This window comes from Bemisia tabaci, chromosome 6 (genome assembly GCF_918797505.1).
Source record: "Bemisia tabaci chromosome 6, PGI_BMITA_v3".
NCBI lineage: Eukaryota > Metazoa > Arthropoda > Insecta > Hemiptera > Aleyrodidae > Bemisia > Bemisia tabaci.
In genome coordinates this window covers 42,840,400-42,866,541 of record NC_092798.1, presented here as the reverse complement: position 1 = coordinate 42,866,541, position 26,142 = coordinate 42,840,400, and the positions used below count along the sequence as shown (strand labels likewise).

The 26,142-nt window shown below is 40.1% G+C and overlaps 2 protein-coding genes across 2 annotated transcripts in view; both read right to left on the bottom strand.

Moving 5' to 3' along the window:
- LOC109036522 (uncharacterized) overlaps positions 1–19,074 on the bottom strand; it is a 38,063-nt gene extending 18,989 nt beyond the window's left edge. Inside the window, exon 1 of the mRNA XM_072301423.1 lies at positions 18,299–19,074. The gene's annotated coding sequence lies outside the window, so the exon portion shown is untranslated. The remainder of the gene's footprint in view (positions 1–18,298) is intronic.
- A 3,258-nt stretch (positions 19,075–22,332) lies between these two features.
- Positions 22,333–23,643, bottom strand: LOC140224898 (uncharacterized protein F54H12.2-like). Its single transcript, XM_072301934.1, has one exon. The coding sequence runs from the start codon at positions 23,641–23,643 to the stop codon at positions 22,333–22,335; it is 1,311 nt and encodes a 436-aa protein (XP_072158035.1).
- Between the last annotated feature and the right edge of the window lie 2,499 nt (positions 23,644–26,142).

The following is a 26,142-nucleotide window of genomic DNA, read 5'->3' as shown; positions in this document are numbered from 1 at the left end:
TCGAAATAGTAGCGTCACACGTTTCGCCCCTTCCAACTTTTCTACTCCGCGTTAAAACTCTGCAGTCAGCGGAAAAGAAAACAAACTTTTTAATTGTTAGCGATTTACGAGAAAGATTTTTTCTTTATAATTGTGGCCGCATTGGTGAAAAAGGGACCTCATCTTTTGGAAAAAATTTCCGAAACTTGAAACTCGCGCGAAAAACGATCACGGGAAGCACTTGCAAAATTGTCGGGATACTTCAAACACCGCGCACTCTCTACCCGATCTGTAGTCTCGCTCGATCGACTCTTGACTTGCAAATCGCGCTAAGTTCCGAAATGCGCACGCTATTTGGAAATGCGTAGGGCAGCGCGCGCACACAACATCGAAAGGCGCACACAAAAATGGAGCGCATTTTGATCAAAACGCTTTTAGTTTTTTCTCATCCATTATTCAAGGTTGTATCTTGTATCCTACGCAATTTTTCCACTGCCTACGGAGTTCGTGGACTGCCGATCGATCGTTGCTTCGTCCAAAAGTCCCTTTCACCCCTCTAACTTTTTACCTTATTAAGGTAAACATTTAAAAGTTGGGGGATGTTTTTAAGTCAAAGGGAGCTACTTTTGGGCCCCCTCAAAATTTTCAGGGGGGCTCCCTGGGGGAGGGGCAATGGACCCCGACTCTTAATTTTCAAATGGGAAGACTCCCTTTGTAATAGCTTGTTCGAAATAGCTTAAAAAAAGAAAACCTTTCGCGCAAACTCGAAGTCAATATCTCAAAACGTTTCAAAATGGCGGCCGGTTAAAGTTCAAAATGGCCGAAAATTAACACCGGTTATTTGTCGAAGGATTTGCGCGAAAATCGGTGACTAGAGGTATTATGACAAGAAAAAACGAATTTGACGTTAGATTTTCAAGAAAACCGAAAATTCCAAAATGGCCGTCGGTTAAAGTTCAAAATGACCAAAAATTAGTTTTTTCATAAATCTAAGTTCAAATGTGTTAATCTCATGCCAAAATACCCTCAAGTTCCAAGTTTTAGGCAAATCCATCGGCAAAAAACCGAGATGGCAATTTTCGGTCATTTTGAAGTTTAACCGACGGCCATTTTGGAATTTTCGGTTTTCTTGAAAATCTAACGTCAAATTCGTTTTTTCTTGTCATAATACCTCTAGTCACCGATTTTCGCGCAAATCCTTCGACAAATAACCGGTGTTAATTTTCGGCCATTTTGAACCTTAACCGGCCGCCATTTTGAAACGTTTTGAGATATTGACTTCGAGTTTGCGCGAAAGGTTTTCTTTTTTTAAGCTATTTCGAACAAGCTATTACAAAGGGGGTCTTCCCATTTGAAAATTAAGAGTCGGGGTCCATTGCCCCTCCCCAAGGGAGCCCCCCTGAAAATTTTAGGGGGCCTTAAAGTAGCTCCCTTTGACTTAAAAACATCCCCCAAGTTTCAAATGTTTACCTTAATAAGGTAAAAAGTTAGAGGGGGTGAAAGGGACTTTTGGACGAAGCAACGATCGATCGGCAGTCCACGAACTCCGTAGGCAGTGGAAAAATTGCGTAGGATACAAGATACAACCTTGAATAATGGATGAGAAAAAACTAAAAGCGTTTTGATCAAAATGCGCTCCATTTTTGTGTGCGCCTTTCGATGTTGTGTGCGCGCGCTGCCCTACGCATTTCCAAATAGCGTGCGCATTTCGGAACTTAGCGCGATTTGCAAGTCAAGAGTCGAGCGAGCGAGACTACAGATCGGGTAGAGAGTGCGCGGTGTTTGAAGTATCCCGACAATTTTGCAAGTGCTTCCCGTGATCGTTTTTCGCGCGAGTTTCAAGTTTCGGAAATTTTTTCCAAAAGATGAGGTCCCTTTTTCACCAATGCGGCCACAATTATGAAGAAAAAATCTTTCTCGTAAATCGCTAACAATTAAAAAGTTTGTTTTCTTTTCCGCTGACTGCAGAGTTTTAACGCGGAGTAGAAAAGTTGGAAGGGGCGAAACGTGTGACGCAACTATTTCGATTTCCAAGCAGGTAAAACTGCGTATTCACGCAATGGGTGAGACTCCGCCTCCCCCCTCCCCCCTCCCCCCGCTGACTCGGAGACTTTAACGCGAGGGTACAAAAAGTCACAAAGTGCAAAAGTTGTACGCGATACAACTATTTCAACTTCCAAGGTGATAAAATTGCGTATCGTGAAAATGAAGGAGAATCTCTTCTCAGGTGACTCAAAGACCTTAACGCAGGAGTTGAAAAGTTGGATGGGTCAAGAGCAGAGACCGAGACTAGACAACGGGTTCCGCCGCAAGCACGGTGAGACGGCGCGATGCGTGAAGTATACCTACAGTTTTGCAGGCTCTCCGCGATCATTTTTCGCGCTAAGCTCAAAGTTTTGGAATCAGAATTACATACCTACCATACATAGAAACTTTTGTATTTATTTTCTGCGATACGTAAAAAACTTCCGGGACTAGTCAGCCCTTCTAAGACAGACCTTATAGTGTCCATGAAGAGTAGGCTTTTAGGGGAAATTAAACTTCAATTTTGGCTTTAGCACAAGGCGGAGTCCTACAACCCGGCCCTATGTTCATTCTCCATCCTCATTTTTCACACGTTCATTTTTCCAATTTTTCTAAGGCACGACTATAGCTTGTGAGAGGAGCATGTTATCATGACATTAAGTTCTTCAAGACGCGCGCCGAGTAAGAATTATACTAATTGAAATGACGCACAGTAAACGCCTGTTACCTCCTACACGCTGTGCTCTTTCTCATAACAGGTCCATCATTCATCCCTCACAAATGTCCGTGCATTTCCGCGAGATGGAAAAGGAAAGCTAACAAGTTTGCCCAAGTTTTTTTTCCTAAATCTGTAAAATCCATCCAGACGCATATTTAAAAGGGCACTTCACGCATCGCGCCGTCTCACCGAGCTTGCGCCGAAACCCGTTGTCTAGTCTCGGTCTCGGCTCTTGACCCATCCAACTTTTCTACTCCTGCGTTAAGGTCTTTGAGTCAGCTGAGAAGAGATTATCCTTCATTTTTTCAATATGCAATTTTATCACCTTGGAAGTTGAAATAGTCGTATCGCGTCCAATTTTTGTACCCTCGCGTTAAAGTCTCCGAGTCAGCGGGGGGGGGGGGGGGGGGAGGCGAGCTTCATTCATTGCGTGAATACGCAGTTTTACCTACTTAGAAATTGAAATAGTTGGGTTGTTGAGAGAATAGACAAATGGTCGATTCGAAAAATTTTTCAGGGCAGACTATGAAAAATCAGGATGTGAAAGTCGGTGAGAACGAAAAACACAAACTCGGAAATTTTTAAACGCTCAATTCTCTGTCATCAAACATGGTGTATCGATTTCAACTTGATGCATTACAAAGTCTCTGAGTACTTGTCCTTTGGCACCAAAAAGGTTTTTCTTAAACTAACTTCCTCGCCCGCTGCGCAGTTTTAGGTGTTTCCTGAACAATTTTTTTCTTAGAGTTGTTGCGTTTTCGAACTCACTGACTCAATTAAAAGCAGCACATGTTCCAATAAATTGCGATCACATGGCAAAGTTACTGCTATCGGATCGGAGTGATGCGTATGTTGTCTATTCTCTGCTTGAAGGGACTCCTCTTTTTAAAATTTATTGGAGTATAATCGCGATAAGGTGCACTTTTTTTAATTGCAAATTTCCTAACTGCCTTATACATAGAGGAACTATTTGATCGTTTAAAATGGGAATTTACTAATCAAACGATGTAAAAATAATGCAATTTAAATGGGAAAATATTGCAATTTCTTTCCATCAACTTGTACCATTCTTTCAAATTTTCGTTGCTCTGTGCTCCTCGGGAACGGTATTATTACATTAATGACAATTTTATGTTGAATGTATCTATTTCAGCATTCTTTTCTTTCTTTTGCAGTAATTATTTTGTGGCCTCTCCAACATTCGTCAAGGCGGCGTGGGAAGACTGAGAATTTTCACTTTGCATCAGAGCTGCTCCTGAATTTACGGATCATCGCTTCTTCCCGGTAAAATCTCTCAAACTCTTGCTCTCAGAATTAACTGCTCCTGAATTCACGGATCATCGCTTCTTCCCGGTAAAATCTCTCAAACTCTTGCTCTCAGAATTAACTGCTCCTGAATTCACGGATCATCGCTTCTTCCCGGTAAAATCTCTCCAACTCCTGCTCTCAGAATTAATTGCGAACGAATCGACCTTTTGTTTATTCTCTCAATTTTTCAAAGTGAGCTGGCACAGTATTCTTCCTCACCACCGATACAATAAGCAGTCGCCATTTAGGCGGATCTTAGTAAAATCAGTCTAACTCCATTCCGCGTTGCCTATAATTGTAGGTATCTCTCAGGTTGAAAACTATCAAATTCGGCACGGTGCTCCTGAAGGGGAACTCGAAGTTTGTCAAGAGCGAAAAATTTGAGCTAAAATGTCAAGAGGAGATCTCTCTAATACTAAAAACCACATTTTCGAAACAGGTTGTTGGAGCTCCTGGAGAAATAATCGCGATTTTATGAGGTTATTAGGCTTTTTTTTTTTTTTTTTTTTTTGGTAAAAAGGCTCATGTAGGGCACTTAAATCCCCCCTTGCCCCATTTCTTTTTGGATTCATCTGAATTTTTAGTATATTAATCTCCGACATGAGTTACAACTTTTCTGAAATTGTCATGATTGAGAAAATTATTTTGCTCCCGCTGCATCGTTGCAAAGTCTCAAGCTTCATAATTATGGATTTTGCGAAAAAATTGTGACATTGCCCCCCCCCCCCCCCTCCCGCTCCTTCGATTGGTCCGAATGTTCAGTATGTTATTCTCCGATATCAGATATGTAAATATTGAAATTTGTATGACCGGGAAATTGTTTTACCTTTCGTTGCAACGATGCCAAATTTTAATCTTAAAAATTTATGGTTTGGAGGTCGCACGATGGCATAAACCCATTTCTCGGTGAATTGATCTGCATTTTTAGTATGTTCTTCTCCCGTCTGAAGTGCGGCTTTCCTAAAATTTTCATGACAGAGAAAATTGTTTTGCTCCCGTTACGACGTTGCAAAGTTTCAAACTTCAAAATTAGGGATTTGACCATAAATCATGGCGTTTGGGAAATATATCGTGCAGAGTTTTCTTCATTTGTGAGTAATTATACCAAATGTTTTAATAACTTATTCATTCGAAACTGTAAGGTTGCCTTGTTGCCGTTTTAATAAGTTTTTTCCCCTGATGAATGTACTTCATCCTGCTGGACCATCGTGCTACCTCCAAACCCTAAATTTTTAAGTTTAAAACTTGGAAAAAAATTCCCCCGTCATAAAAATTTCAATATTTTCGTTTATCATATCGGAGACCAATCTAAGAAGGGGGGGCCAATGTCACAATTTTCTCGCAAAATCCGTAAGATTGCGAAAGCGAATACTTACTCACATAATCCCAGCAGTATTCAGTTTAGCAGTGGTTAGTTTTGCATCGGCAGCATTTACTTTTATGTTTTTTATCTAATGAAATGAATCGTGAGAGAAATATTATATATCGGCCACATTTTGGAGTTAGACTAATTTAGCTTGAAGGCTTCCATCAAGCCACACGAATTAAAGCATGGCGGGGTTCTTGTCACAATCGATATATTTTCTTTTGTTTTAACTTTGTCCACCTATGAACGAGTCTGAGGAAAATAAAAAAAAAAAAACCCTCCTTCAGCAAAGTGAACCAATTCTCCGCAATGGCGGCAAAAGGAAAGAAAAAATTCAAATATATTCAGCATCATTCCCCAAATAGGCTCACACAAACTGCATTGATGAAAAACTGTACAGGTTGTATACCCTCCAAATTGCAGGGTATTTTTGGAACTTACAAAAATCAAACTTAAGGCCTCAATTATTCAGCGAACGCAAACTTAAAAAAGAGGGATAAAAAGCAGTAACCACATGAATCTCAAAAACTGATTAAATTGACCTCTTTTAGGCAAGGGGCTTGGATGACACTTGCGAAAAAACCGCTTTTACTATTTCAAGGAATACGTGTATAATTGTGCAAAATTACACGGAGCCTTATGGCGGCAAGAAAGTTTGAACTCACTTTTTGCTGTTTAAACATTGGATTTTAGGAGTGAAATCTTCACAGCGTGCATTTCAAGACTAGCTTTAGTTGAAATCATTTACTTGTCAATTTTTTCAAAAACTGCACACATCCCACTTGCCTTCCAAGCCCCTCAATTGACGCTCTCGTTACGAAAACCGCTTGATAGATTAAGGTTAACTAGTTGAATTCGCAGTTTAGTTGATAGGCATGAGATATTTTGATTTTTTAATTCTTGATTAGTTTTTTTTTTTTTTTTTTTTTTTTTTTTTTTTTTTTTTTTTTTAATATAAGCTTGATTAACTTTGAATCATACATTTAATGGCCGACTAAATGGGGCAAATTCTTGACTCATGCATGGATTGCCTGTTTCTCTACAGCGTTCAATGAGAATCATGCATTTGGTTACATTCATTGGCTGCGTGATAACCAGTGTCTGAAGTTTATTACTGGCTACTGGGTTTCTATTCCTGGGAATCCTATTGACTATATACATTATGTAATAAGGAATTAATATTTGTGGATCATTCATAAATGCACCTATCTGTATAGAAAAAACTAAAGTGGGAGAGGAGGAAGAGCAAAGAGAGGAAGAAGAGGAAAAAGAATGGAAAGAGGAGGGAGAAAAAGAGACAAAAGAAAGGGAGAAGAATGGGTAGAAGAGAGTGAAGAATAGGAAGGAAAGAAGAGAAAGGAAATCAGGAAGAAACAAGACAAGAGAGGAGAGAGAGAGGAGCATGAAGAAGAGAGAAACGATGAAGAACAAAAATAGCAAGGAGAGGGAGGGTTGGACACCAAGGAAGATAGAGAAGAAGAAGCAGCACACATTCTGCATAAGAACATAAGAAAATTGATGGCACTTGCGCTGTTTTAAAAATGAGCCTAAAATATTAATTCCTCATTGCAAAATATAATTTTACATAATTAGGAATAAAGTAATGTTATCAAAAAGATTTCAGTGTTTTAATTCCTGGGCGGCAGGGATAAATCTAACAAACGACGAATGTGAACCTACTAGACCGCGTATCTCGTTTCGATTGTGCGAAGTCATCTGAATGGAGGGGAGTTATTGGTGAAAGAGGGATGATTAAAGTTTTTGTGAGTGTTCTACGTTTGGAAAATAAAGAAAATTTAAAATGAAATTTGTCATATTATTATCTTCATTCTACATTCTATCGACAATCTCCATTTCGTTCCGCTTTTTTTAAATTATTAATGATAGTTTCATCCTTGTTAAATAATTTCCATAGCAATATATTATTTCATTTATACAATTTTCGTTCTGGGGCTGCAATGCTCCTTTCTCGAACATAAATTTAGAAATTTTGCAGCGCTTGGACGTCTCAAGATTTGCCATTGATTCTGCATGCGTAGCCTCTTGCATCAAAAAACTTTATCAATTAAGTGAGATTTATTCTGCTAGAGAAGAGGAGGAAGAAAAAGAGATAGAAGACAAGAGAAGAAAAAGAGGTAGAAAAAAGAGAAGAAAAGAGAAGAAAAGAGAAGAAAAGAGAAGAAAAGAGAAGAAAAGAGAAGAAAAGAGAAGAGAAGAGAAGAAAAAGAGGCAGAAAAAAAGGGACGAAAAAGAGGTAGAAAAAAAGAGTAGAAAAGAGAGACAAAAGAGAAGGGGAGAGATAAAAAGAGAGAAGAAAAGATAGGGGGAGAGATGAAAAGAGGGATGAAAAGAGAGATGAAAAAAGAGATGAAAAAAGAGATGAAAAGAGAGATGAAAAAGAGAGATGAAAAGAGAGAAAAAGAGCAGGAAGTAACGAGAGAAAAGGAGAAAAGAAAGAAGAACAGGATGGAGAGAAAGTAGAAAAGAACAAAAATTCAATTAACTTTCGTACTTTAGTTTTCAGTCCCTCCCCCTCAGGGATTTTAAATATTCTAGCGCCCAGTATTATTAGAACGGGGGGCGTACGATACCGCAGCTTTTGGTTTGGGGTCGCAGTAGTGCTTGCACTTCCGTTGGACGATCGGCAGCCATGGCATCCGTTGAAGGCCGAAACCAATGACCCAGGACCCGGGTGCACGGCAAGGCCTGAGGGTGGTAGAGGAAACCCCTTCGGCAGATAAAATATGTCTGAGTTGGCAGGGGTCCATGATGTCGGGACGAATAATTAAAACCTCTTTCTCATCTCTGTTTTTTTTTCGTTTAGTTTTTGTCAAAGAGTGGATGGGTTTAGGTCTAATGGGTAGGAATGGGACTATTTTCTTCTTAACTTTTCTTGATAATTCAAATGCACAATGCTCACGAAAATTCTATACCCTCCTCTTTCACCAATAACTCCTATCCATTCATGTGACTTCATATGATTATCTTCATTTCGTTTCTCATCTTTTTAATTAGTAATGATAGTTGCACAATTGGTAGTTATTTTTCCTAACAATAAATTACAGCTCCTTACCCCTATCTTTTTCATCAATACGATTTTTGTTTTAGGGTTAAAATGCCCCTTTCTCTAGCATAAATTAATTATTATATAGAATAGAGGATGAATAAGGAAAAAAGTGACTTGGGGGGGGGGAGGAATTCCGTCGTAGAGAGTGGAATTGAGACACTAAAAGTGCAGTAGAAAGTTTAAAAATAGAGTTTGATGCAATTGAACAATATTCTCGTCGTAATACCCTTGAGACCCAAGGTGTCCATTTGCTTGCCCCCGTAGCGTCGCCTGAGCAGACCCGTGACATTTTTATGCGTGTCGGCAGTGCTGCCAATATTCGTGTTGCCCCGGGTATATTAGATTACTGTTACTGATAAAAAAATTGAAGAGATGGCAAACCGTCTAAATTAATTATTGAATTCGCCCGGAGATTTTATAGAAACAATTTTTTGAATCAAAGGAAAATATACAGCAAGTTCAGCTGTACAATTTAGAGTTGCAATGCACGTCCAGTGCTCTTATTTACCTATGTCCTAGCCTGACTGCTCATCGGAGCAAGCTACGCTTTTTAGCATCTCAAAAGCAATATCAACTCGATTATGAATACTTGTGGGTAAGACACGGATGCGAAAGGACGGACTCCATTATCTAAAGATATTTTCATTCGAAATTCATTTGATTTGCAATCATTACAACATGCAGCCCCTGATAATGTCACGTCGAATCCTACAGCAGATGGCGCACAGTGGATCGAGTCAATAGGAGAGGTCGGACAAAATTTGGAAACTTTAAACGCTTATAACTCTGTTTAAACAAAACTTTGAGACTCTAAAAGTGTGTCCATTGATTTTCTCGTGAAATCTTCTATAATCACCCCTGAAATTTAAAAAGGGACGATACAAACATCAAAATTTGCAGTTTAGTCAAAAATTTCATGTCTGACCGCTCTAATAGACTCGATCCACTGTGTGGCGGTACCGTTTTTGCCAAAGTTAATGAGCCATCTTTAAACTGAAGCATTTGATTAAATTTAATCGGTGACTGTGCTTTATTTGAACTAGTATCTGAACTTTATAAAAATATCTATACCTCCCTTTTACTTCCATGTACATATACGTTTTAACTTTACCGTATACAATTTTATTAAACTTCCAAATGCCAACATTTTTCTTTGCCTATTTAAATGGATGAGGTAATAAAAAAAGGACTTTCCAAATTTAATACGTATGCAGATTTATAATTAATTGAAAAATTATTTAATGTAGCTCCTATAAATATTGAATCATTTGCATCTTGTTGGTATGAATTCGAACTAAAATGGAAGCGATTACTTGGATGTAAATGCCCTCACTAAGACACGAATAAAGAGATGAAAAGGAGACGAACAGAAGATGAGATGAAAAAGAGATGGAAAAGAGATAAAAGGGAATGCAATGAAAATGAGATGAAAAGGTATAGAGATAGGGGAGATAGGTAGAGATAGGTATAGAGATAGGTAAAGGGATAGATGATATAGAGATGAAAAAGAGATGAAAAGGAGATGAGATGGAAAAGAGATGAAAAGGAGATGAAATGAAAATGAGATGATAATGAGATGAAAAGGCGATGAGATGAAAAAGAGATAAAAAGGAGAGGAGATGAAAAGGGGATGAAAAGGGGATGAAAAGGGAATGAAAAGGGATGAAAAGGGATGAAAAGGGGATGAAAAGGGGATGAAAAGGGGATGAAAAGGAGATGAAAAGGAGATGAAAAGGAGATGAAAAGGAGATGAAAAGGAGATGAAAAGGAGATGAAACGGAGATGAAACGGAGATGATAATGAGATGATAATGAGATGGAAAGGAGATGAAAATGAGATGAAAAGGTGATGAGATGAAAAAGAGAAAAAAAGGAGAGGAGATGAAAAGGGTATGAAAAGGGGATGAAAAGGAGATGAAAAGGAGATGAAAAGGAGATGAAAATGAGATGAAAAGGAGATGAAAAGGAGATGAAACGGAGATGAAAAGGAGATGAAACGGAAATGAAAATGAGATGAAAATGAGATGAAAATGAGATGAAAATGAGATGAAAATGAGATGAAAATGAGATGATAATGAGATGATAATGAGATGATAATGAGATGGAAAGGAGATGGAAAGGAGATGGAAAGGAGATGAAAATGAGATGAAAAGGTGATGAGATGAAAAAGAGATAAAAAAGAGAGGATAAAAGGGTATGAAAAGGGGATGAAAAGGGGATGAAATGGGGATGAAATGGGGATGAAATGGGGATGAAATGGGGATGAAAAGGGGATGAAAAGGGGATGAAAAGGGGATGAAAAGGGGATGAGATGAAAATGAGATGAAAATGAGATGGAAATGAGATGGAAATGAGATGGAAATGAGATGGAAATGAGATGGAAATGATAATGAGATGAAATGATAATGAGATGAAATGATAATGAGATGAAATGATAATGAGATGAAATGATAATGAGATGAAATGATAATGAGATGAAGTGATAATGAGATGAAATGATAATGAGATGAAATGATAATGAGATGAAATGAAAATGAGATGAAAATGAGAGAGCTGAGGGTCTGGTGCCGGAGCCTCCTCGTGGTGGACCTGGGGCGGGTCTCCGACCCGTGCCAAACGCCGGCAAACCTGTTGTGATTCTGCACCCTCCCTCGCCTCAGGTTGTTAGCCCATATCTCTTCACACATCGTAACGAGCAATTTAGGATCAAGCGCATCCTTGGTACGTTATTACCTTGGTTGTTAGCCCATATCCCTAATACGCTCGGGCATGGATCAACCGCTTCCTTGGTGCCCTGCTTCGCGCGCAGCAAGGCTGTTTACACCTCGGATGTTAGGCCATATCCATTGCAGCCTTGGATCAAGCGGAACCTTGGTACGTTATTACCTTGGTTCTTAGCCCATATCCCTGGCTTACGGAAGAGATCAAGCGGAACCTGAGGAACATGAGGGGAACGATGATCTTCAGAGGACCACTGATAGTAGTTAGGCCATATCCTTGAACCGCGAGGTGCAAGGATCAACCGGTACACAGTGGTCTGAAATCCCGATCTGTGACCGACTTTGCGCGATTCGTCAGTGACCAAATGCAGGGGTGACCGATCGAAGCCTGGCAATCCTGTTCTGCGGTCAACCTCCGGTATCTGCCGATGCTTGCGCATTAAGTCTAAAGCCGTCATCCCCCCGGGACACTTTAGACCAGGCAAAGTCAGAACCGGAGGGTCGGACGCCTCTCAAACGGGCTGGTGGTTGGGGCGATGTTGCAGATTGAAGTAGGTTTTGATGCAGGACGAGCCGAATACTTCACGAGAGTTCCGGGGTCTCGTGGCTCAGGGTATTCTGTTCTCCTGGGCCGAACAAGCCGGACAAAGTTTCAGCAATCTCTATCTCTGTAGAGAGTATCCAGCTACGAGTTTGTTGTCCTGCTGCGGGATCGCACAGTGGTAGAGGAGTTCCCTGCATTCGGTCATTGGCGAATTGTTCACTGTTGTGAGTGAGGGTGCGCCCAGAACTTTGTGTTGCGAACCAGGGCGTTGCCGTCTGATGTCGGTTCCTCCTCGTGGTGGACGGTGGAAACGAGGGTTTTACCCTCGGCTAATCGCCGACAAAATAGTTGCTGGTTTAGGTAGTAATACACACACAGGGCTCGATAATACAGTCGAATTATAATGTCTCATGCCCCTCTTCCCAGCACTTTTCATGAATGAATAAAACACTAACTGATAGTTGTTGACCATTCTTTTGCATGAAAATGAAAAGTTTCACATACGCTCTTTACACTGCCGCTCCGTTTTTCGTTTATCTCTCACAGGCAAGTAATCTTAACGGACGAAAAATAGCTCACTTGTGCGAGTACTGAAGCGTGAAACTAGAAAAAAATCTATTAGACATTACTGGAAATCCAACTTGATTCCTACTTTTTTTCTCGTTGAATCCATGAATTAAAGCTCTGTAATTTTGGAGAAACACCAAGTTTCCCAGCAAACTTGCTCGAATATCCGACTTAAAATACAAGAATTTGTATATTTTTAGTATCTTACTAGCTTGAGTTTCTGTAATTTACTTTTTCATTCCAGAATAAATATATGGAAATGCCACGAAAAGACAAAAGCGAATATACCAATTAATTACCGATGAAAATTTAGATTTGTTCAGAGTTATTTCAAAATTTCTAAGCGTTTGGTTAAAAAGCATTTGAAAGAAATAAGAAGAACAGCGAAGAGTTACTTTTCTTCTGATCGTATCAATGATCTGTGACGAGAAACCAATATTCATGTTTGCGTATCGGAGAAAATAATTCAACGCAAAACTTATGAGTGCTACAACTATACTTGACATAGCGAGGGCGATTTGTAGGTATTTGGAGTAGCAGACGAGATGCTTTAGCAACGCTTCCGAAGCTGCACTTTTATGTACAGGCGCTCAATGTTGTGTGCTTTATGTTTTCTTTTTATTAGATTATAAACATAGGCCTATGGCTAACTGTAAGAATATGAATTTTTTTAGTTCCAAATTGTATTTACTTTCATAATTTTTTAGTTCCAATTTGTATTTACTTTCATAATCTTGCCCAAAAAAAAGACTTGTACTTGAAAGCATTGAAAATTATCATGCTTAATACGATAAATGGTTGTTCACACCTCCAAAGTACATTAAAGGCGCGCAAATCTACGATGCATGTAGAGGACCAACAGCAACGTTATAATGTTCCGTTAGAAAAAAATTCTAAAATTCTACTAATGTCTTTCAGTACATCTTTGAGCCAACTTCGGTCGTCAACTTGCGCTGTAGATTGGCACGCCTTAAGTACTCATATTTGAATTTATCAGAGGAAACACTCCTCAAACTTGAATAGTTGAACTTTTTTATAAAGAGAATACATACAAAGCACCTTCAAAATTTTGTTTATGCCACACGGAAAACTGTTCAGCTTTGTTCCTGTGCATCTATCATAATTCAGTGCATGATGATGCCGTATTCTGCCAGAGCTTATGTGACTTTAGGATATTTAATTTTAAGGCATCGACTTTAAGTTTAATACCTTGTTTTGCATGTAGAAGGTACGAAACACTGTTAGCAACTGTTATACTGCTTTCTTATTGGATAAAATTGTATTTTTTTCGAACAGAAAATTAAAATTGTATCTAAAAGTGTTCGTTGGTTATGGATAGAATTTTGAAAACAGAGATTTAAAATGAATGGGAAAAAAAAGATTCTACGAAATAAAAAAAATTCAAATTTACAATTGTGTTATTTTATTAAGTAGGTAAAGATTTGTTTAATATAGTGTCCTGTCTAAATTCAATTGTCGAGATATATTTCAAAGACATCTCTCTTTACATATTATTTTAACATCCGAGGAAATAACATCTCTCAAATATTATTTGTCTGAGGAATTTATACCTAGGTATATAAAACCATTTACTATGTATAAGCAGCAGATGTCAATTTATGAAGCTCTGAGCAAATCACGTTCAAAGTTTCTTAAGCTGTGCATGTTGATGTTCGTGCAGCAAATAAGGTTTGGTTAAGAAATTATTATAGAGCAAATCCTTCTCCATAAAATGGACTTTAGAAGTTTAAATTTGAAGAAAGTGTCAACGATATACAATGATTTTAAAAAAGACCATATCCGCTGTTTTCCAAAGGAGTCAGCGATTTTTTGCACCCCTTATGGAGCAACTGGCCCCCACCCAAGACACCAATTCCATTTTTTCTTTTTTTTTAAAAAGTTAACATCAGCGCACAGAGTTATGTACTTGTTCGACATTGGAAAAGACACCTCACAATTGTGAACTCAAAAAGAAAACATGTAGCCATCTACGGCGTGAACAAAATATTGAACGGCTGACTTTTTAACCATGGTCGAAACTTTATCAAAGGTAGGCATCGATGCGGATTTAGGAACAAGCTGCAATTTTGTGTAGATAAAACGTTATTAGTACCTACATTAGCGAAAGGCTGATAAAACCAAATTGAGGATTATCGAGGGAAGAGGAGAAAGAAATTAAAAGCCATTCACGAGAGCCAAAATTTTCGAGTATGAAGAAAATTTTCACAGGGCGACCTCTGCCTCTATTGCCTCCAACGATGTGAGGTATCTCTCACTCCCACTCGAAAAAGCATAGAAGGGAAAGGCCAAATGAACCTTCAGGCGTTGCCTGATTTCCTTTTATACAATACAAATTCGGTGGGAAAGTTTTAAATGGTTTTCCTCCAATTTCTCAGAAAATTTTGATCGAATATATGCATAACCTCCTTCCACAATAAATTTCTTACTAGACAAAATCTGGAAACACTCAAATCAGTGGTGTAGCTACCGTCATTTAAACCTACGGAAAAAGATCGATAAACAGGGTGTTGGCTTTACCATAGCTTCAAATGGGGAAATCTCGATAATCGATCATTCACGCCTCGCTACTAATTCAAATGTTTATACGGCGTTTTTCCGTAGCACGAAAGTGTATCCTTCTTTACTTCTCTGTATTGGAATCGTTATTTAATGGCCGACGAGGAAAAGTTCGATGTTAATTGGACTGAATTTTGCAATGGACCACCAGAGAAGGTACGAATTTCAGCATCCTCATTCATGTTTCTGCACCAAAATTTCACGTGAAGCACGACGCGCACAACGAAAATTACTGAAACCAACTCCTAACGGAGATATTAACGTTTTTATTTCACATAGGCTACGAGGAATTTGAACTGCCCGCTCCCAAGAAACTCAAAGCTCTACGTGAGTCAAATCGTGCACTGCAACGGTTTCAGCGAGCTTCTCAATCGAGCAATGTTCATTTTCCACCATGAGTTGTTCAAACTATAAGCAATTTGCTACAGCTGAGCCAAAGCGTCAAGATTGAGGTTGCCAGATTTTTATATCGCAGAGACTGTCATGATAACGTGTAGCGCGCGATGTGAGTCACGTAGAGCATTGAGTTTTCAAGGCGAGAGGTTTAAATTCACGCATCAAGAATCATTAAATATCTTCGTAAGAAGTTGATTTCGGTAATTTTCGTTGTGCGCATCGTGTCTTACGTGAAATTTTGGTAAAGAAACATGTAACACAAGGCTTAAATTTGAACCTTGTCTAGTGGTCCATTTGGAACTAAAAATTCTGGCTCACCTGAAAAAACACTTTTGTGCATAGGGAAACTGATGGCACATACGTTGTTTTTAAACCGGGCCAGAATTTATAGTTCCAAATTGCAAACTGCGGTCCAATAGAACGTGTTAATGTCGAAAGGAACTGTGTCTCACGCATACCCTATGCACATAGTTCCTTTTAGCATAAATACGTCCAAGTAAAGTGGGTCGCTTCCTCACATGGGCGTTTTTGGCAATAAGTCATGCTTTTATGTTTGACACTTCGACGCCGTTCAATTGGAGAAAAAAGAATGTTATGCCAATTTGCTGGATCCGCCAATGACTTTTGGAGAAGGTGAACAATTTTACCCCAAACCAAAATACGATTTATTGCCACTACTTTTATCTTCTTTTCGTGTACCAAGTTAAAAGTATCTCATGGACGCCTTGAATTACCTTAGGAGATTTCGTAACGTTTTAATGTTCAAGCAATGAAAATTCTAAAATCCCCTTCTCTCAAAGTGAAATGTTTCGTTATCACTATATCACCATTGTCACCTACCTATGTTATCTCTATAGTTATTCATGTTCATTGGAGGCTCTATAGAAATCATAGTTTCTCTGATTTGCTGAAAATCGAGTTGGAACGAAAAAATTCAATATTTAATTCATGGTGTAGTAAAATTAATAGGCTGAAAGACTATTACTTTCTTTTCCTTTGTTTTTTATCAATCATATGATGCTACAGAGAAGATTACTGATAAAAAAGTTCCTAGTTTCTTTCACTTTCAGAATGATACCAAGTAGGCCTTTGTTTGGAAAACACTTTCGACGATTTCTTGAGTTAGTGCATTGCGCATTTTAACGTTCTGCCTACTTCTGTCTATCCCTTTGAATGAAGGCTAAACTGTTTGCTTGAAAAATTCATAAATGTTCTGTGTCGTTCATGTTTCCGCGCGCTGAAATAATCCGTACACCTCATTATAAAGACTGTGACTATCCTGTTACTAACCTGCAGAGTAAACGATGATCTCAACTGTTAATTTTTACTTTTTTATAGGTAAATACTTCAAAGTACTCGAGGTTCTTAAGGTGATTCGATGGACGCCATATTTTGTGTCAGAACGGCATGCGATATTTCGCATCAATTGGTTCCATTTTTTCAGCTACTCGTCATTTTTCTCCAATTTTGAGATCGCAAATCTGTTGTCAGGAGACTGAAGCACTCACTAACCAATTTTAACAAAGAAATTCAACGTAATAAAGGCGTGGTTTTTTTTTAGAGAGAAAACATCGCATTCGATACTGATATCGAAACTGCACTCGAATGCGATATTTTCTCTCTAAAAAATCCACGCCTTTATTACGTTGAATTTGTTTGTTAAAATTGGTAAGTGAGTGCTTCAGTCTCCTGACAACAGAGTTGCGATCTCAAAATTGGAGAAAAATGACGAGTAGCTGAATAAATGGAAACAATTGATGCGATAAATCGCATGCCGCGGCCGTTCTGACACAAAATATGGCGTCCATCGAATCACCCTAAGGCAAAACATGTCTCATTGTCTCAAGTTGGTTGAAGGTCTATCCTCCAATCCGCTTAATGGTTTTTTCGCAGTCCAGCGGCTCGGTTGTTGAATTGATATCGAACGACCATGATCGACTGAAAGCATTGCTAAGATAGGGATTTCTCGATCAGGATCATTCGATAATCGAATCGGCAATCGAACCGCTGCACAATGTTGAGTGAAAGCGAAGTACATTTCCAACGATGAACATGGATGTTTATACTTTTATCCCTTTAGATCCTCACTTCCCTGTGCGATCTTGTCAATTAACCATAGAGTACGTAGAGTCGTAATGTAAATGGGAGAGCTGGCGCCATGTTCTGCTCGACGAGTTCCGAGCCCGGTGTGCGCCGAGTTCGGGTCACTTTTTCGATACATGTTCGATCCAAAATGGCGGTGTGGAATACGTGGTGATTCCTATCCTCTTTTGTTTACATCGGATGGCCGGGTACCCGTGTACCGCAAACAATCGATCATGTATCAAAAAAGTGACCCGGCGTCACGCAGGAGGCTCGGAATTCGGGACCTGGAAAATGCTTAAAAGTGCGCGCCAGCTCACCCACTTACATTACGACTCTATGTACTCTATGCAATTAACTAAATAATTTTATGGGCTTATCTTTTAAGTTTGTGATGGAAGATTAAAACGCTGGGTCGAAGAACATTATTGTTCTTTCTTTTTTATATATTTACATATTTATGATATGAAAATGCTCTGGCGATAGCTATCTTATACTTTATTGATACAATTTTACTTGCCCCACAACTTTTTACCTACAACTCTCGACAGATATTATTTTTCTATTTAATGGGTTTCCTCCAACTCCGACATAGGAACTAATATGCTAGAACAATTATGGAGGATAGTAAACTAGGTCCCGTTTGTTTTTCCGCTTTTAATTTCGGTATAGAAACAATGACGCTTATACGCTCATTCAGAAAATTAGGTCTGATTTATATTTTAAAAGTATCAAATCTTATCGCAAAACTGAAAGTGCATACTTTACTACCATGACATATTGCCATCGGTCAGCTCAAAATCTCTCAATCGTCCTGATTTGACTTGGAGAAAAATTCTTAAAATGCTAGCTCACTTTTTACAAAAGCCAGAAAAAAATTTCATACTCGTTAGAATTAGGAATTTTGAACATAGAACGCAGATAGAAAATATCTATGAAACAAGGCTTACTTATGACAGAGGCTGGATAATTTTTTCGTCGTGCACCAGAACTGGAGGAGTACTGACTTAGGCAGTCGAAACTCGACTGACGTAGTAAAGGATCGGTCAAGGGGGACCGGTTACCCGGTTAATGACATAGTAAAGGATCGTCACAATGCAAGTGCAAGGTTCAGTGACACAGCAAAGATGGTGCACTGATTGAGGCAATGAATGGGGAGGAGAGCTTCTCCGTTCCGATGATCCCGAACCTTCTCTTTGCCTATGCACCTATCTAAGCACGCTTTCTACGCTTTTTCTACGCGAGTAATTTTCATAAAACTTTCAATTGGCAAATATCCAAAAACATTTAGAGATACCTACTACAAGTTTCTAAAAGTGCATTTGGTTTTCCGGACTTATATTTTTACCCGTTCTCCTCGCTTCTTTTTTCTCTTTCTTCGTTCATTTTTTCCGAGCTTCGTTTTTTTTACTACGCAACAGGTATGTCGGTGAGCCGCTTGTAAAAATTTATAATGTAAATATCGAGCATAAATTAATTGAATCGATTATTTTTCAAATCATGTAAGCGCCAATCTCTATTTTGCTGGTAGAGGGTAATTCCTCTTTCTTCGTTTTTTTTCTGGTATTAAAATCAATCATGTCCGATTTCAAAATAGCCTTCTTAAAAAACATACGTTTTTTGGAATTCGAAGTTTGTCAACAAAGCGAGCGAAACGGTTTACCTTGTTTTTCTCGTATTTCTTTCTTTCTTTCGCAATTTTGGCACTTGCGTGATAGTAGTAATAGTCGCCACTGGGAACCATCAAACTGTTTGACAGGTCCTATTGTTCTGTTTGACAGGTCATTATTGTTCGGTTTCTATTGTTAGGTAACTATTGTGTTGGTTCTATTGTTCGGTGACTATTGTGATGGTTCTATTGAATAAAATATTGAAAAGAGAATAATAGTGGTAAAGGTTGATGGATGATCTTTTCTTTGTATGGATGAATTCTATTATGCAACAAACAAAGGAGATCTTTTATAAGAAATCCAGGCTTTTATATTGGTATTTTTGAAACCTTTTGTTTGGAATATTTCGATTGTTGTGAATAAGAAAAGGATACCATTGAAAAAACTACTCTTATTTCATAGGTATTGTTGTGTTCGAGGAAGAATAGGTCTCCTTTATAATAAATCCAGGCTTTTGTATCGGTATTTTTGAAACCTTTTGTTTGGAATATTTTGATTGTTGTGAATAAGAAAAGGATACCATTTTAAATACTGGTCTTATTTCATAGGTATTTGTGTTGTATGAATGAAAATAATGACGAAACCAAGGAAGTAAAAGAGGAACGCTCATGGGTTGATTGATTCCGAAATTGAATATTAAGAATTCTTTGTATGGTCGGATGAGTTAAAATATTCGAGAGACCCAAGCGTTTCCAGACGTAAGATTATTCTCAATACATCAAGTCTTTCTTTACGGAGCTAGGTATAACAGTGAGCACCGCACCGCAAAGAGAGGCCGATAGTATGTTTTTTTTTATTTTTTTTAAATAAAGAAAGGATCTATCTGTACAGCGTTGTCTATATTAATGTGCTGACATCGCTCCACAGACGGACCCTTTTTTCTGAATTATTCATACGAAAAGGATAACACCGAGAAGTACATTTATAAGTAAAGTGTATTTTCCTATAAAGAGAATCTAATCCCTACCTAGTGGGACACGAAGTTTACAAATATGTAGGGGAGCTTAAAAACTAAGGTATTACAAAATATGTAGTATAAAAAATCAAGAGAGTACAGAAATGTACTTTACAAATGAATCCGAGAGAAAACTTACAATCAAAGATCAATATTCTGTTTTAAAAAAATATGATACACGAGACAGAGATATTACAGGAAAAAGTAGTGTTCCATTTGCAGGAAAAAAACTCAAGTCGGTCCGGACTAGAACTGAAAAGCAATCGTGCGAATCCCGTCCCGCCTATCGACACCGTTTAAGGGCTCAGCGACTGGATTATCACATTCATACGGTTAGATCCCGTACCGCCTATCGTCACCGTTTAAGGGCTCAGCGACTGGATCGAAAAAAAATCAGGAGCATACAGAATAACTCGAATAACTAGTAGCCGGACTTTAATTGAAGACCGAGATTTCTTTCCATGATCGTGTCGAAAATGAATCCTACACAACCGCGTTGAACTTCATAGAACTTGTATTGTCCTACAGTAATATCGTCATAAAACTGGTTATGCAGGACATCCTCAGGACACTTCATCCCAAACAGTTTTGTCTGGACAGCGTGTCTGTCGTATTGTGCAGCTTCATATTTTAAAGTATCACAAAGTTTGTCGAAAATGAATTGAAGTTTTCTCTCGTCAGCTAAACATCTTTTAATACAACAGTCGATGCTGGGTATAAGGTCCTTGAAGGTGGTCCATGTAGACTCCGTGATGAAGATTTGACGAGCGTAGAATCCAGGAGGAGCGAGAGTTTCCCCGATGACCACGCAGCTTTTGTCCTTTATTTTAGTGAACTCCAGTGACCGTCTCACAGATCCAAGCATTATATTGGGGCGAGGCACATTATGCTTGAGGTAGAGATCGATTTCCGACACGTTGGCGACGAGCTCATCCCATTCGTTGGGTTCAAGGTCGATTCCGTTCGGCACATCAGTATGTTTCAGAATTTTGATGCAGGTGGAGAAATTCGGATTTTGACGATTACCGACGATGATTTCCTTCGCTCCGGACCGTGTGAGGGAAAAGGAGTTGTTCATAATGGTGGGTAAGATCAGCTCACGAGGGAATTCCAACTTTTTGCGCGATGCCATGGTGAACGGAAGAAACAACGCGGGCACAGAAGACGCGACAGGTCAGCAGACAAGAGCAGGACTGATCAAGCGCGGAGGGTGCAAGAATCTCAGTGGCAAGGTCTCCATCCCCACTCCGCTCTCGCGACCCTCCCCCCTCCCCCCCCCCACCCGTGTATCTTACCCCTACTAGGTGTCAAGCACCCCCTCTCTTTTTTTACAGTTTCCGACAACAGCACGATTGAACCCCTCCACTAACACCACCAGAGTGGGGGTTATTCTGGAAACATCGATTGATTCTTTTCAATAAGATGGTATCGTTCTTTCGAGGAGGGCCCGGGAAAATGTTGAGAAACTGGTACATAGAGTGTCCGTTTGCCCGAAAATGGATGAAGAGAAGGCAATACTGACCGCATACTGAAGTGTTCAGACTTTGCAGCTCTTTTGGATTGAAAGTCCATTTTTTACAATTTTTCTGCAAAAAGTTCCTATGAGATTTGACGGTAGGTGGTAACCCGTAACTGTCGAAGTACTCCCCGTTCCTTTCAGAATCAATGAAAATAGCTATCCAATGGCTACCAGGCTTGGAGTCAGGATCGGTGTTAACAATCATGCCACAGGGTAAAGGCGTTGCGTTCGGGAGAGTGTTGGCTGCGCAAACCATTGTAGGAATCGGGAGTGTCGCCAGACCCGCAGCCAATTGAAGGGTGTTCATAGTGATACAACCAATGTTTCAGCGCTGTCACATCAGCGAGAGCGCATCTGTAACCACTGCGTTTAAGCAAATTATGATGGAAACAATGGAGCTGTGGTTTGGTTAGATTTCTGACGGACGGGCAGTTCAGTTCCTCTAGATTAGTGACGGCTAGTCCTAGGAGAGTTGAGAGAAACAGTGTGATTTCACTCCCTTTCGCGTAAATGGATGTAGCCCGATCGGCGATTTCACGGACAGATCGGAGCCATTCCTCATACTCGATGTCACCATCGTCCCATTTCAAACCGTGAAAATCGTGGGTTAGATGACTGGCCTCCCTCCTCCGACCAGAGTCCAATTCCGAAAATTCGAAGGGAGGTTTGACGACCCAGTGACGGATAGCTTCCTCGTCTACACTGGAGATCGCGCACTCTTTCACTACAAAGCGATTTGAGTTTGATTTAAAACACTGGACCGAAATTACGAAACGCATCTTTACTGCACGGCGTACTAGCTAGGAATGAATGCACTGGTAGAGTCTCAACCACTTTTATCTACGCGCCAAAATCAACTATAACATTCCTGTTCCTATCGATCTCGACAACGTTGTCAAATTCAGCATAACTTACGATGGTCACCGCGTTAGCAAGAGCGGCTTTGAATCTGAGTTCCAGCCTCAGATTGCCATGTCGCACTAGACTCCAGTGGGATTTTACGTGAGCCTCAAGATCGGGCGTAAAATCTAATGCTATCAAGGCGTACCCTTGTTCGTAGTCTGATCTGGATATCTCATTGCCGGAATCAGAATAATGGATACCTGTGCCTGAGAATAGAGTGTGGTAGGCTCTGATGTACTCGTTGTTATCAAAATCGGGTGTCAAGATCATACCGGGTATCTGTTGACCGTCGACGTGGAACGAGACATAGTTCATGCCGAATGTTTCAAAGTTGAAAGGGTTAGTCGTTATACTGCCTGTGAAAGCTGCATTGGTGACCAAACCTACAATAATTCTCGTTGGTAATTGCCCATTCACTAAATTGTCCAATGACGCGCTCTGCACACCGGCGGCGATTGTGTTGGTTCTGACATCTACTCTGGTGATGGGGTATTTGGCAGTGGTTTTCTCTAGAGCTCTAGCGTGATTCAGGAGGATGGTCGGAGAAACCTTCACACGGCGTACATAGAGGGTCGCCTCGATGATATTAATTTTGTAATCGTTGGCGTTCGCAATGAGACAAAAAACGTCTCGAGACCTGACAAATTTCAGGCGCAGCTCCACTCCGTTGAGCAGGTATTTCTCTTGATTGAACAAGTCCCCGTGAACTTTTCCAATCATATCGACAGTCTTACTGCGCTTCGTAAATGCGCGGCGCGCTTTCAATCCAGCGCTATCCGCAGCATCCATCTTTCCAGGCTCATCCTTAACCCAAAGGTTACACGTCACATGAGAATTCTTAGCGGCAGGGCCGTAACTGAGCAAGCTCTCAAGGTAGCTCCTGTAAGGATAGGCGTTGCTCGGGGACGAGACAATTTTCTGGTTTAGATATGTGTCAACCTGGCTAAACAAAGAATGAAGCCAGTTGTTCACAGGGCCTACAATGTCGTCGTCGGCTGCGGCCAAAGCCGCGCCGTCCGCTTTCTTGACTATTTTGGCTTTGATACCGAGTAGTGTATGGCTCAAGTCAATGTACTCATCGCCTTGCCCGGGAACTACGAATTCCAAACTTGAAGATTCGTTAACGGATGAAACAGGCTTGTACTGAACCCATCCTCCGCTCTCAATGTGCGTTTGTGTAGGCGGCAGGCTGAACAGATCGAGTTCGGATTTGGAGCAATCGCAACTGTTGGAATGGACAAACGCCATGGTTCTTAAACCCCGAAAATATCAGCTTTGCTTCGAATCACTTTTTTACTGCGTTTCGCTTTTCCTGCTTTCTTACTACGTTTCACTTTTTTACCACGTTTTGCTTTACCACGGCGGCCTTTTTTCACGGACGTCTTGTTTTTACGAGAGCCCCGCTTCGACTGAGGCGACTTGCGTTTCTTTTTGGCTTTATAGCCCTTACCACGAAGGACTGCATCTAAAGCTTTTCTCTTCATGTTTTGTTTGAAATCATTGAATCGTCCTTCAAAAGCTTCTTTAGGCGCAATGTTCTGTTCCAGATCACCCATAAAGTCTGCTCCCGACTGAAATAGCTCTTTACCGAGCATCTGAGCGCCACGCTTTAAAACTGGCAATGACGCGCGAAACAACCCTTTGAGAAAACTGCCGATACCATGACCCCGCTGGTGCGGCGAGCCGCGAAACACCACGATATTGCCCGCGCCGGTTTGGTAATACATTAGCTCGGCTACTGAGACACTTTACGAAAATGAAGCTTAACGTTCAACTGTCCACTAGCGAATGGTACATTTTCACCCAAATCATCCCTTATATCCACTTCGATACGGTTAAATTCTCTTTTCATGAGAGGAATATAATGAGGATGAGTGAAAGTGTATGAAATCTGCGCTCCGGGCATTTTGCCGTGCTTTCCAACGTTTATGATGCGCAACAACGGCGCTAGAGTATCGCCTACCGGCTGCGGCTCTATTATATCTGTGTAAACGTACATATGACTCGGAATGAGAGCGTCTAATCTAGCAACGTCAACCCCTTCGGTTGTACCGAAGAGATCCTTCACAGGCATATAGAAGATTTTCTGGAGCAGAGGACTGAGGGTCATACAAACGACTTTAGGTTTAGGCACAATACGAATCCTACCGTTATTAATCAAAACATCACCTATCATAGAAAACTCTTGGTTATTTTTCATTTCTCCCATTAGGCTAGTGATTTCCTTGTACGGGCCGCCGTTGAGGTGTATCACTCCCGTTTCCCCAGGGTCCTCAGGCGTCTCTGCCCCTTGAACTTGGGTGTTGCCATTCGCGATGACAACGCGAGGTGTGGGTTTCAGCCGATACCTTACCCATAATTCCGACGAACTAGTATCAAACGAGATGGGATAGTGAATCTCGACCAAACCACATTCCCAGTTTCCTTGCAAACTGATACGTTTCGCTAATTGGGTATTGAAACGGGTAATTTTGTTATCAGGGAAAATATCCATTGAGCTGTTGGAAGGTAATGTCACAAAAAAATGTTCACTCATGACTGGAGACTCACTACTTCACTTTCAGGCACCCAAGAAGAAAACTTACTAGGCCAACCTTTCCAGCTGACGAGAACTTCAGGAATGCCCTTTCTTTTACGTTGATCGAGAATTTTATCTATTTTGTAAGCCTTAGATTCGTCAATTCGCACTGGCACGAGTTCAAATTCGTAAAATAACCCGTCAATCTTTTCTCCACTCAAATCCTCGAGTTCATAAACGGGTATCGGTCTCCGGACTACCCTTATGATTTTGAAGATTTCCTCCGTAAAATATGTGTCGTAGCCGTGCTCAAAAATGGTACGCTTGCGAGCGATTCGCACGTGCATGCCGACCTTTAACCTTGGCTGCATCACCGGTTCCCTACCCCTGTACAAATTTTTCCAAACTTGCAGTACATTTGTATCGTTCACATCGATAGGGCGCATTTTGATGGATGAGTGAACTGTATTATTATAGCTGTTTACCAAATCATCAAGAACATCGATATAGCGATAAGAATTTTTATAGGTTAGGTAGCGCCACATGCGCCCTTTAAGAGTCCTGTTAAACCGCTCTATCACCGCGGCTTTGACATCGGGATTTCGCGTCGTGTAGAAATTGATTCCATTCTTTTTAAAGAAATTCTGACACGCTGCTCCCGTAAACTCGCTACCCTTATCGCTTTCCAAGTGATATGGCCGCCGACCTTCGGCTAGAATACTTTCGAACGCCTTAATTATTTCAGTATTATGCTTAGATTTCAACGGTCTTACCCAAGCGTACTTACTCAGGACGTCAATACATGTGATCAAATAATTGTAACCATCATTATACTTTCCGATGTTTCTCATGTCACAAAGATCAACTTGCCACAGCTCGTCAATGTTGTCGACATTGTATCGGTTACGGGGGAATTTTTTACGGGCTAACCTATGCAGAGTATAAGTATCCTGTGCTGCCAACCAATGCCTAACGTTTTCCAACGACTCTCCTGAGGCTTTGGCTAGTTTAACCACGCTGGAGAAACTCGCGGGGTTAGCAGGATCATAATAAATTTTTTCCATCTTCTAATTTTAATTAAAATTGAAAGGCTCCCAAAACAACTTTTTACGTACCAGAATGGCCTTATGATTTTTAGGATAAGGATCCGAATGTACTTTTTTGACCCTCTTGTGGACTATCTTAGAAATTGAAGGCTCACCTTCCGCTTCAGGTCTGGGTGCACGACC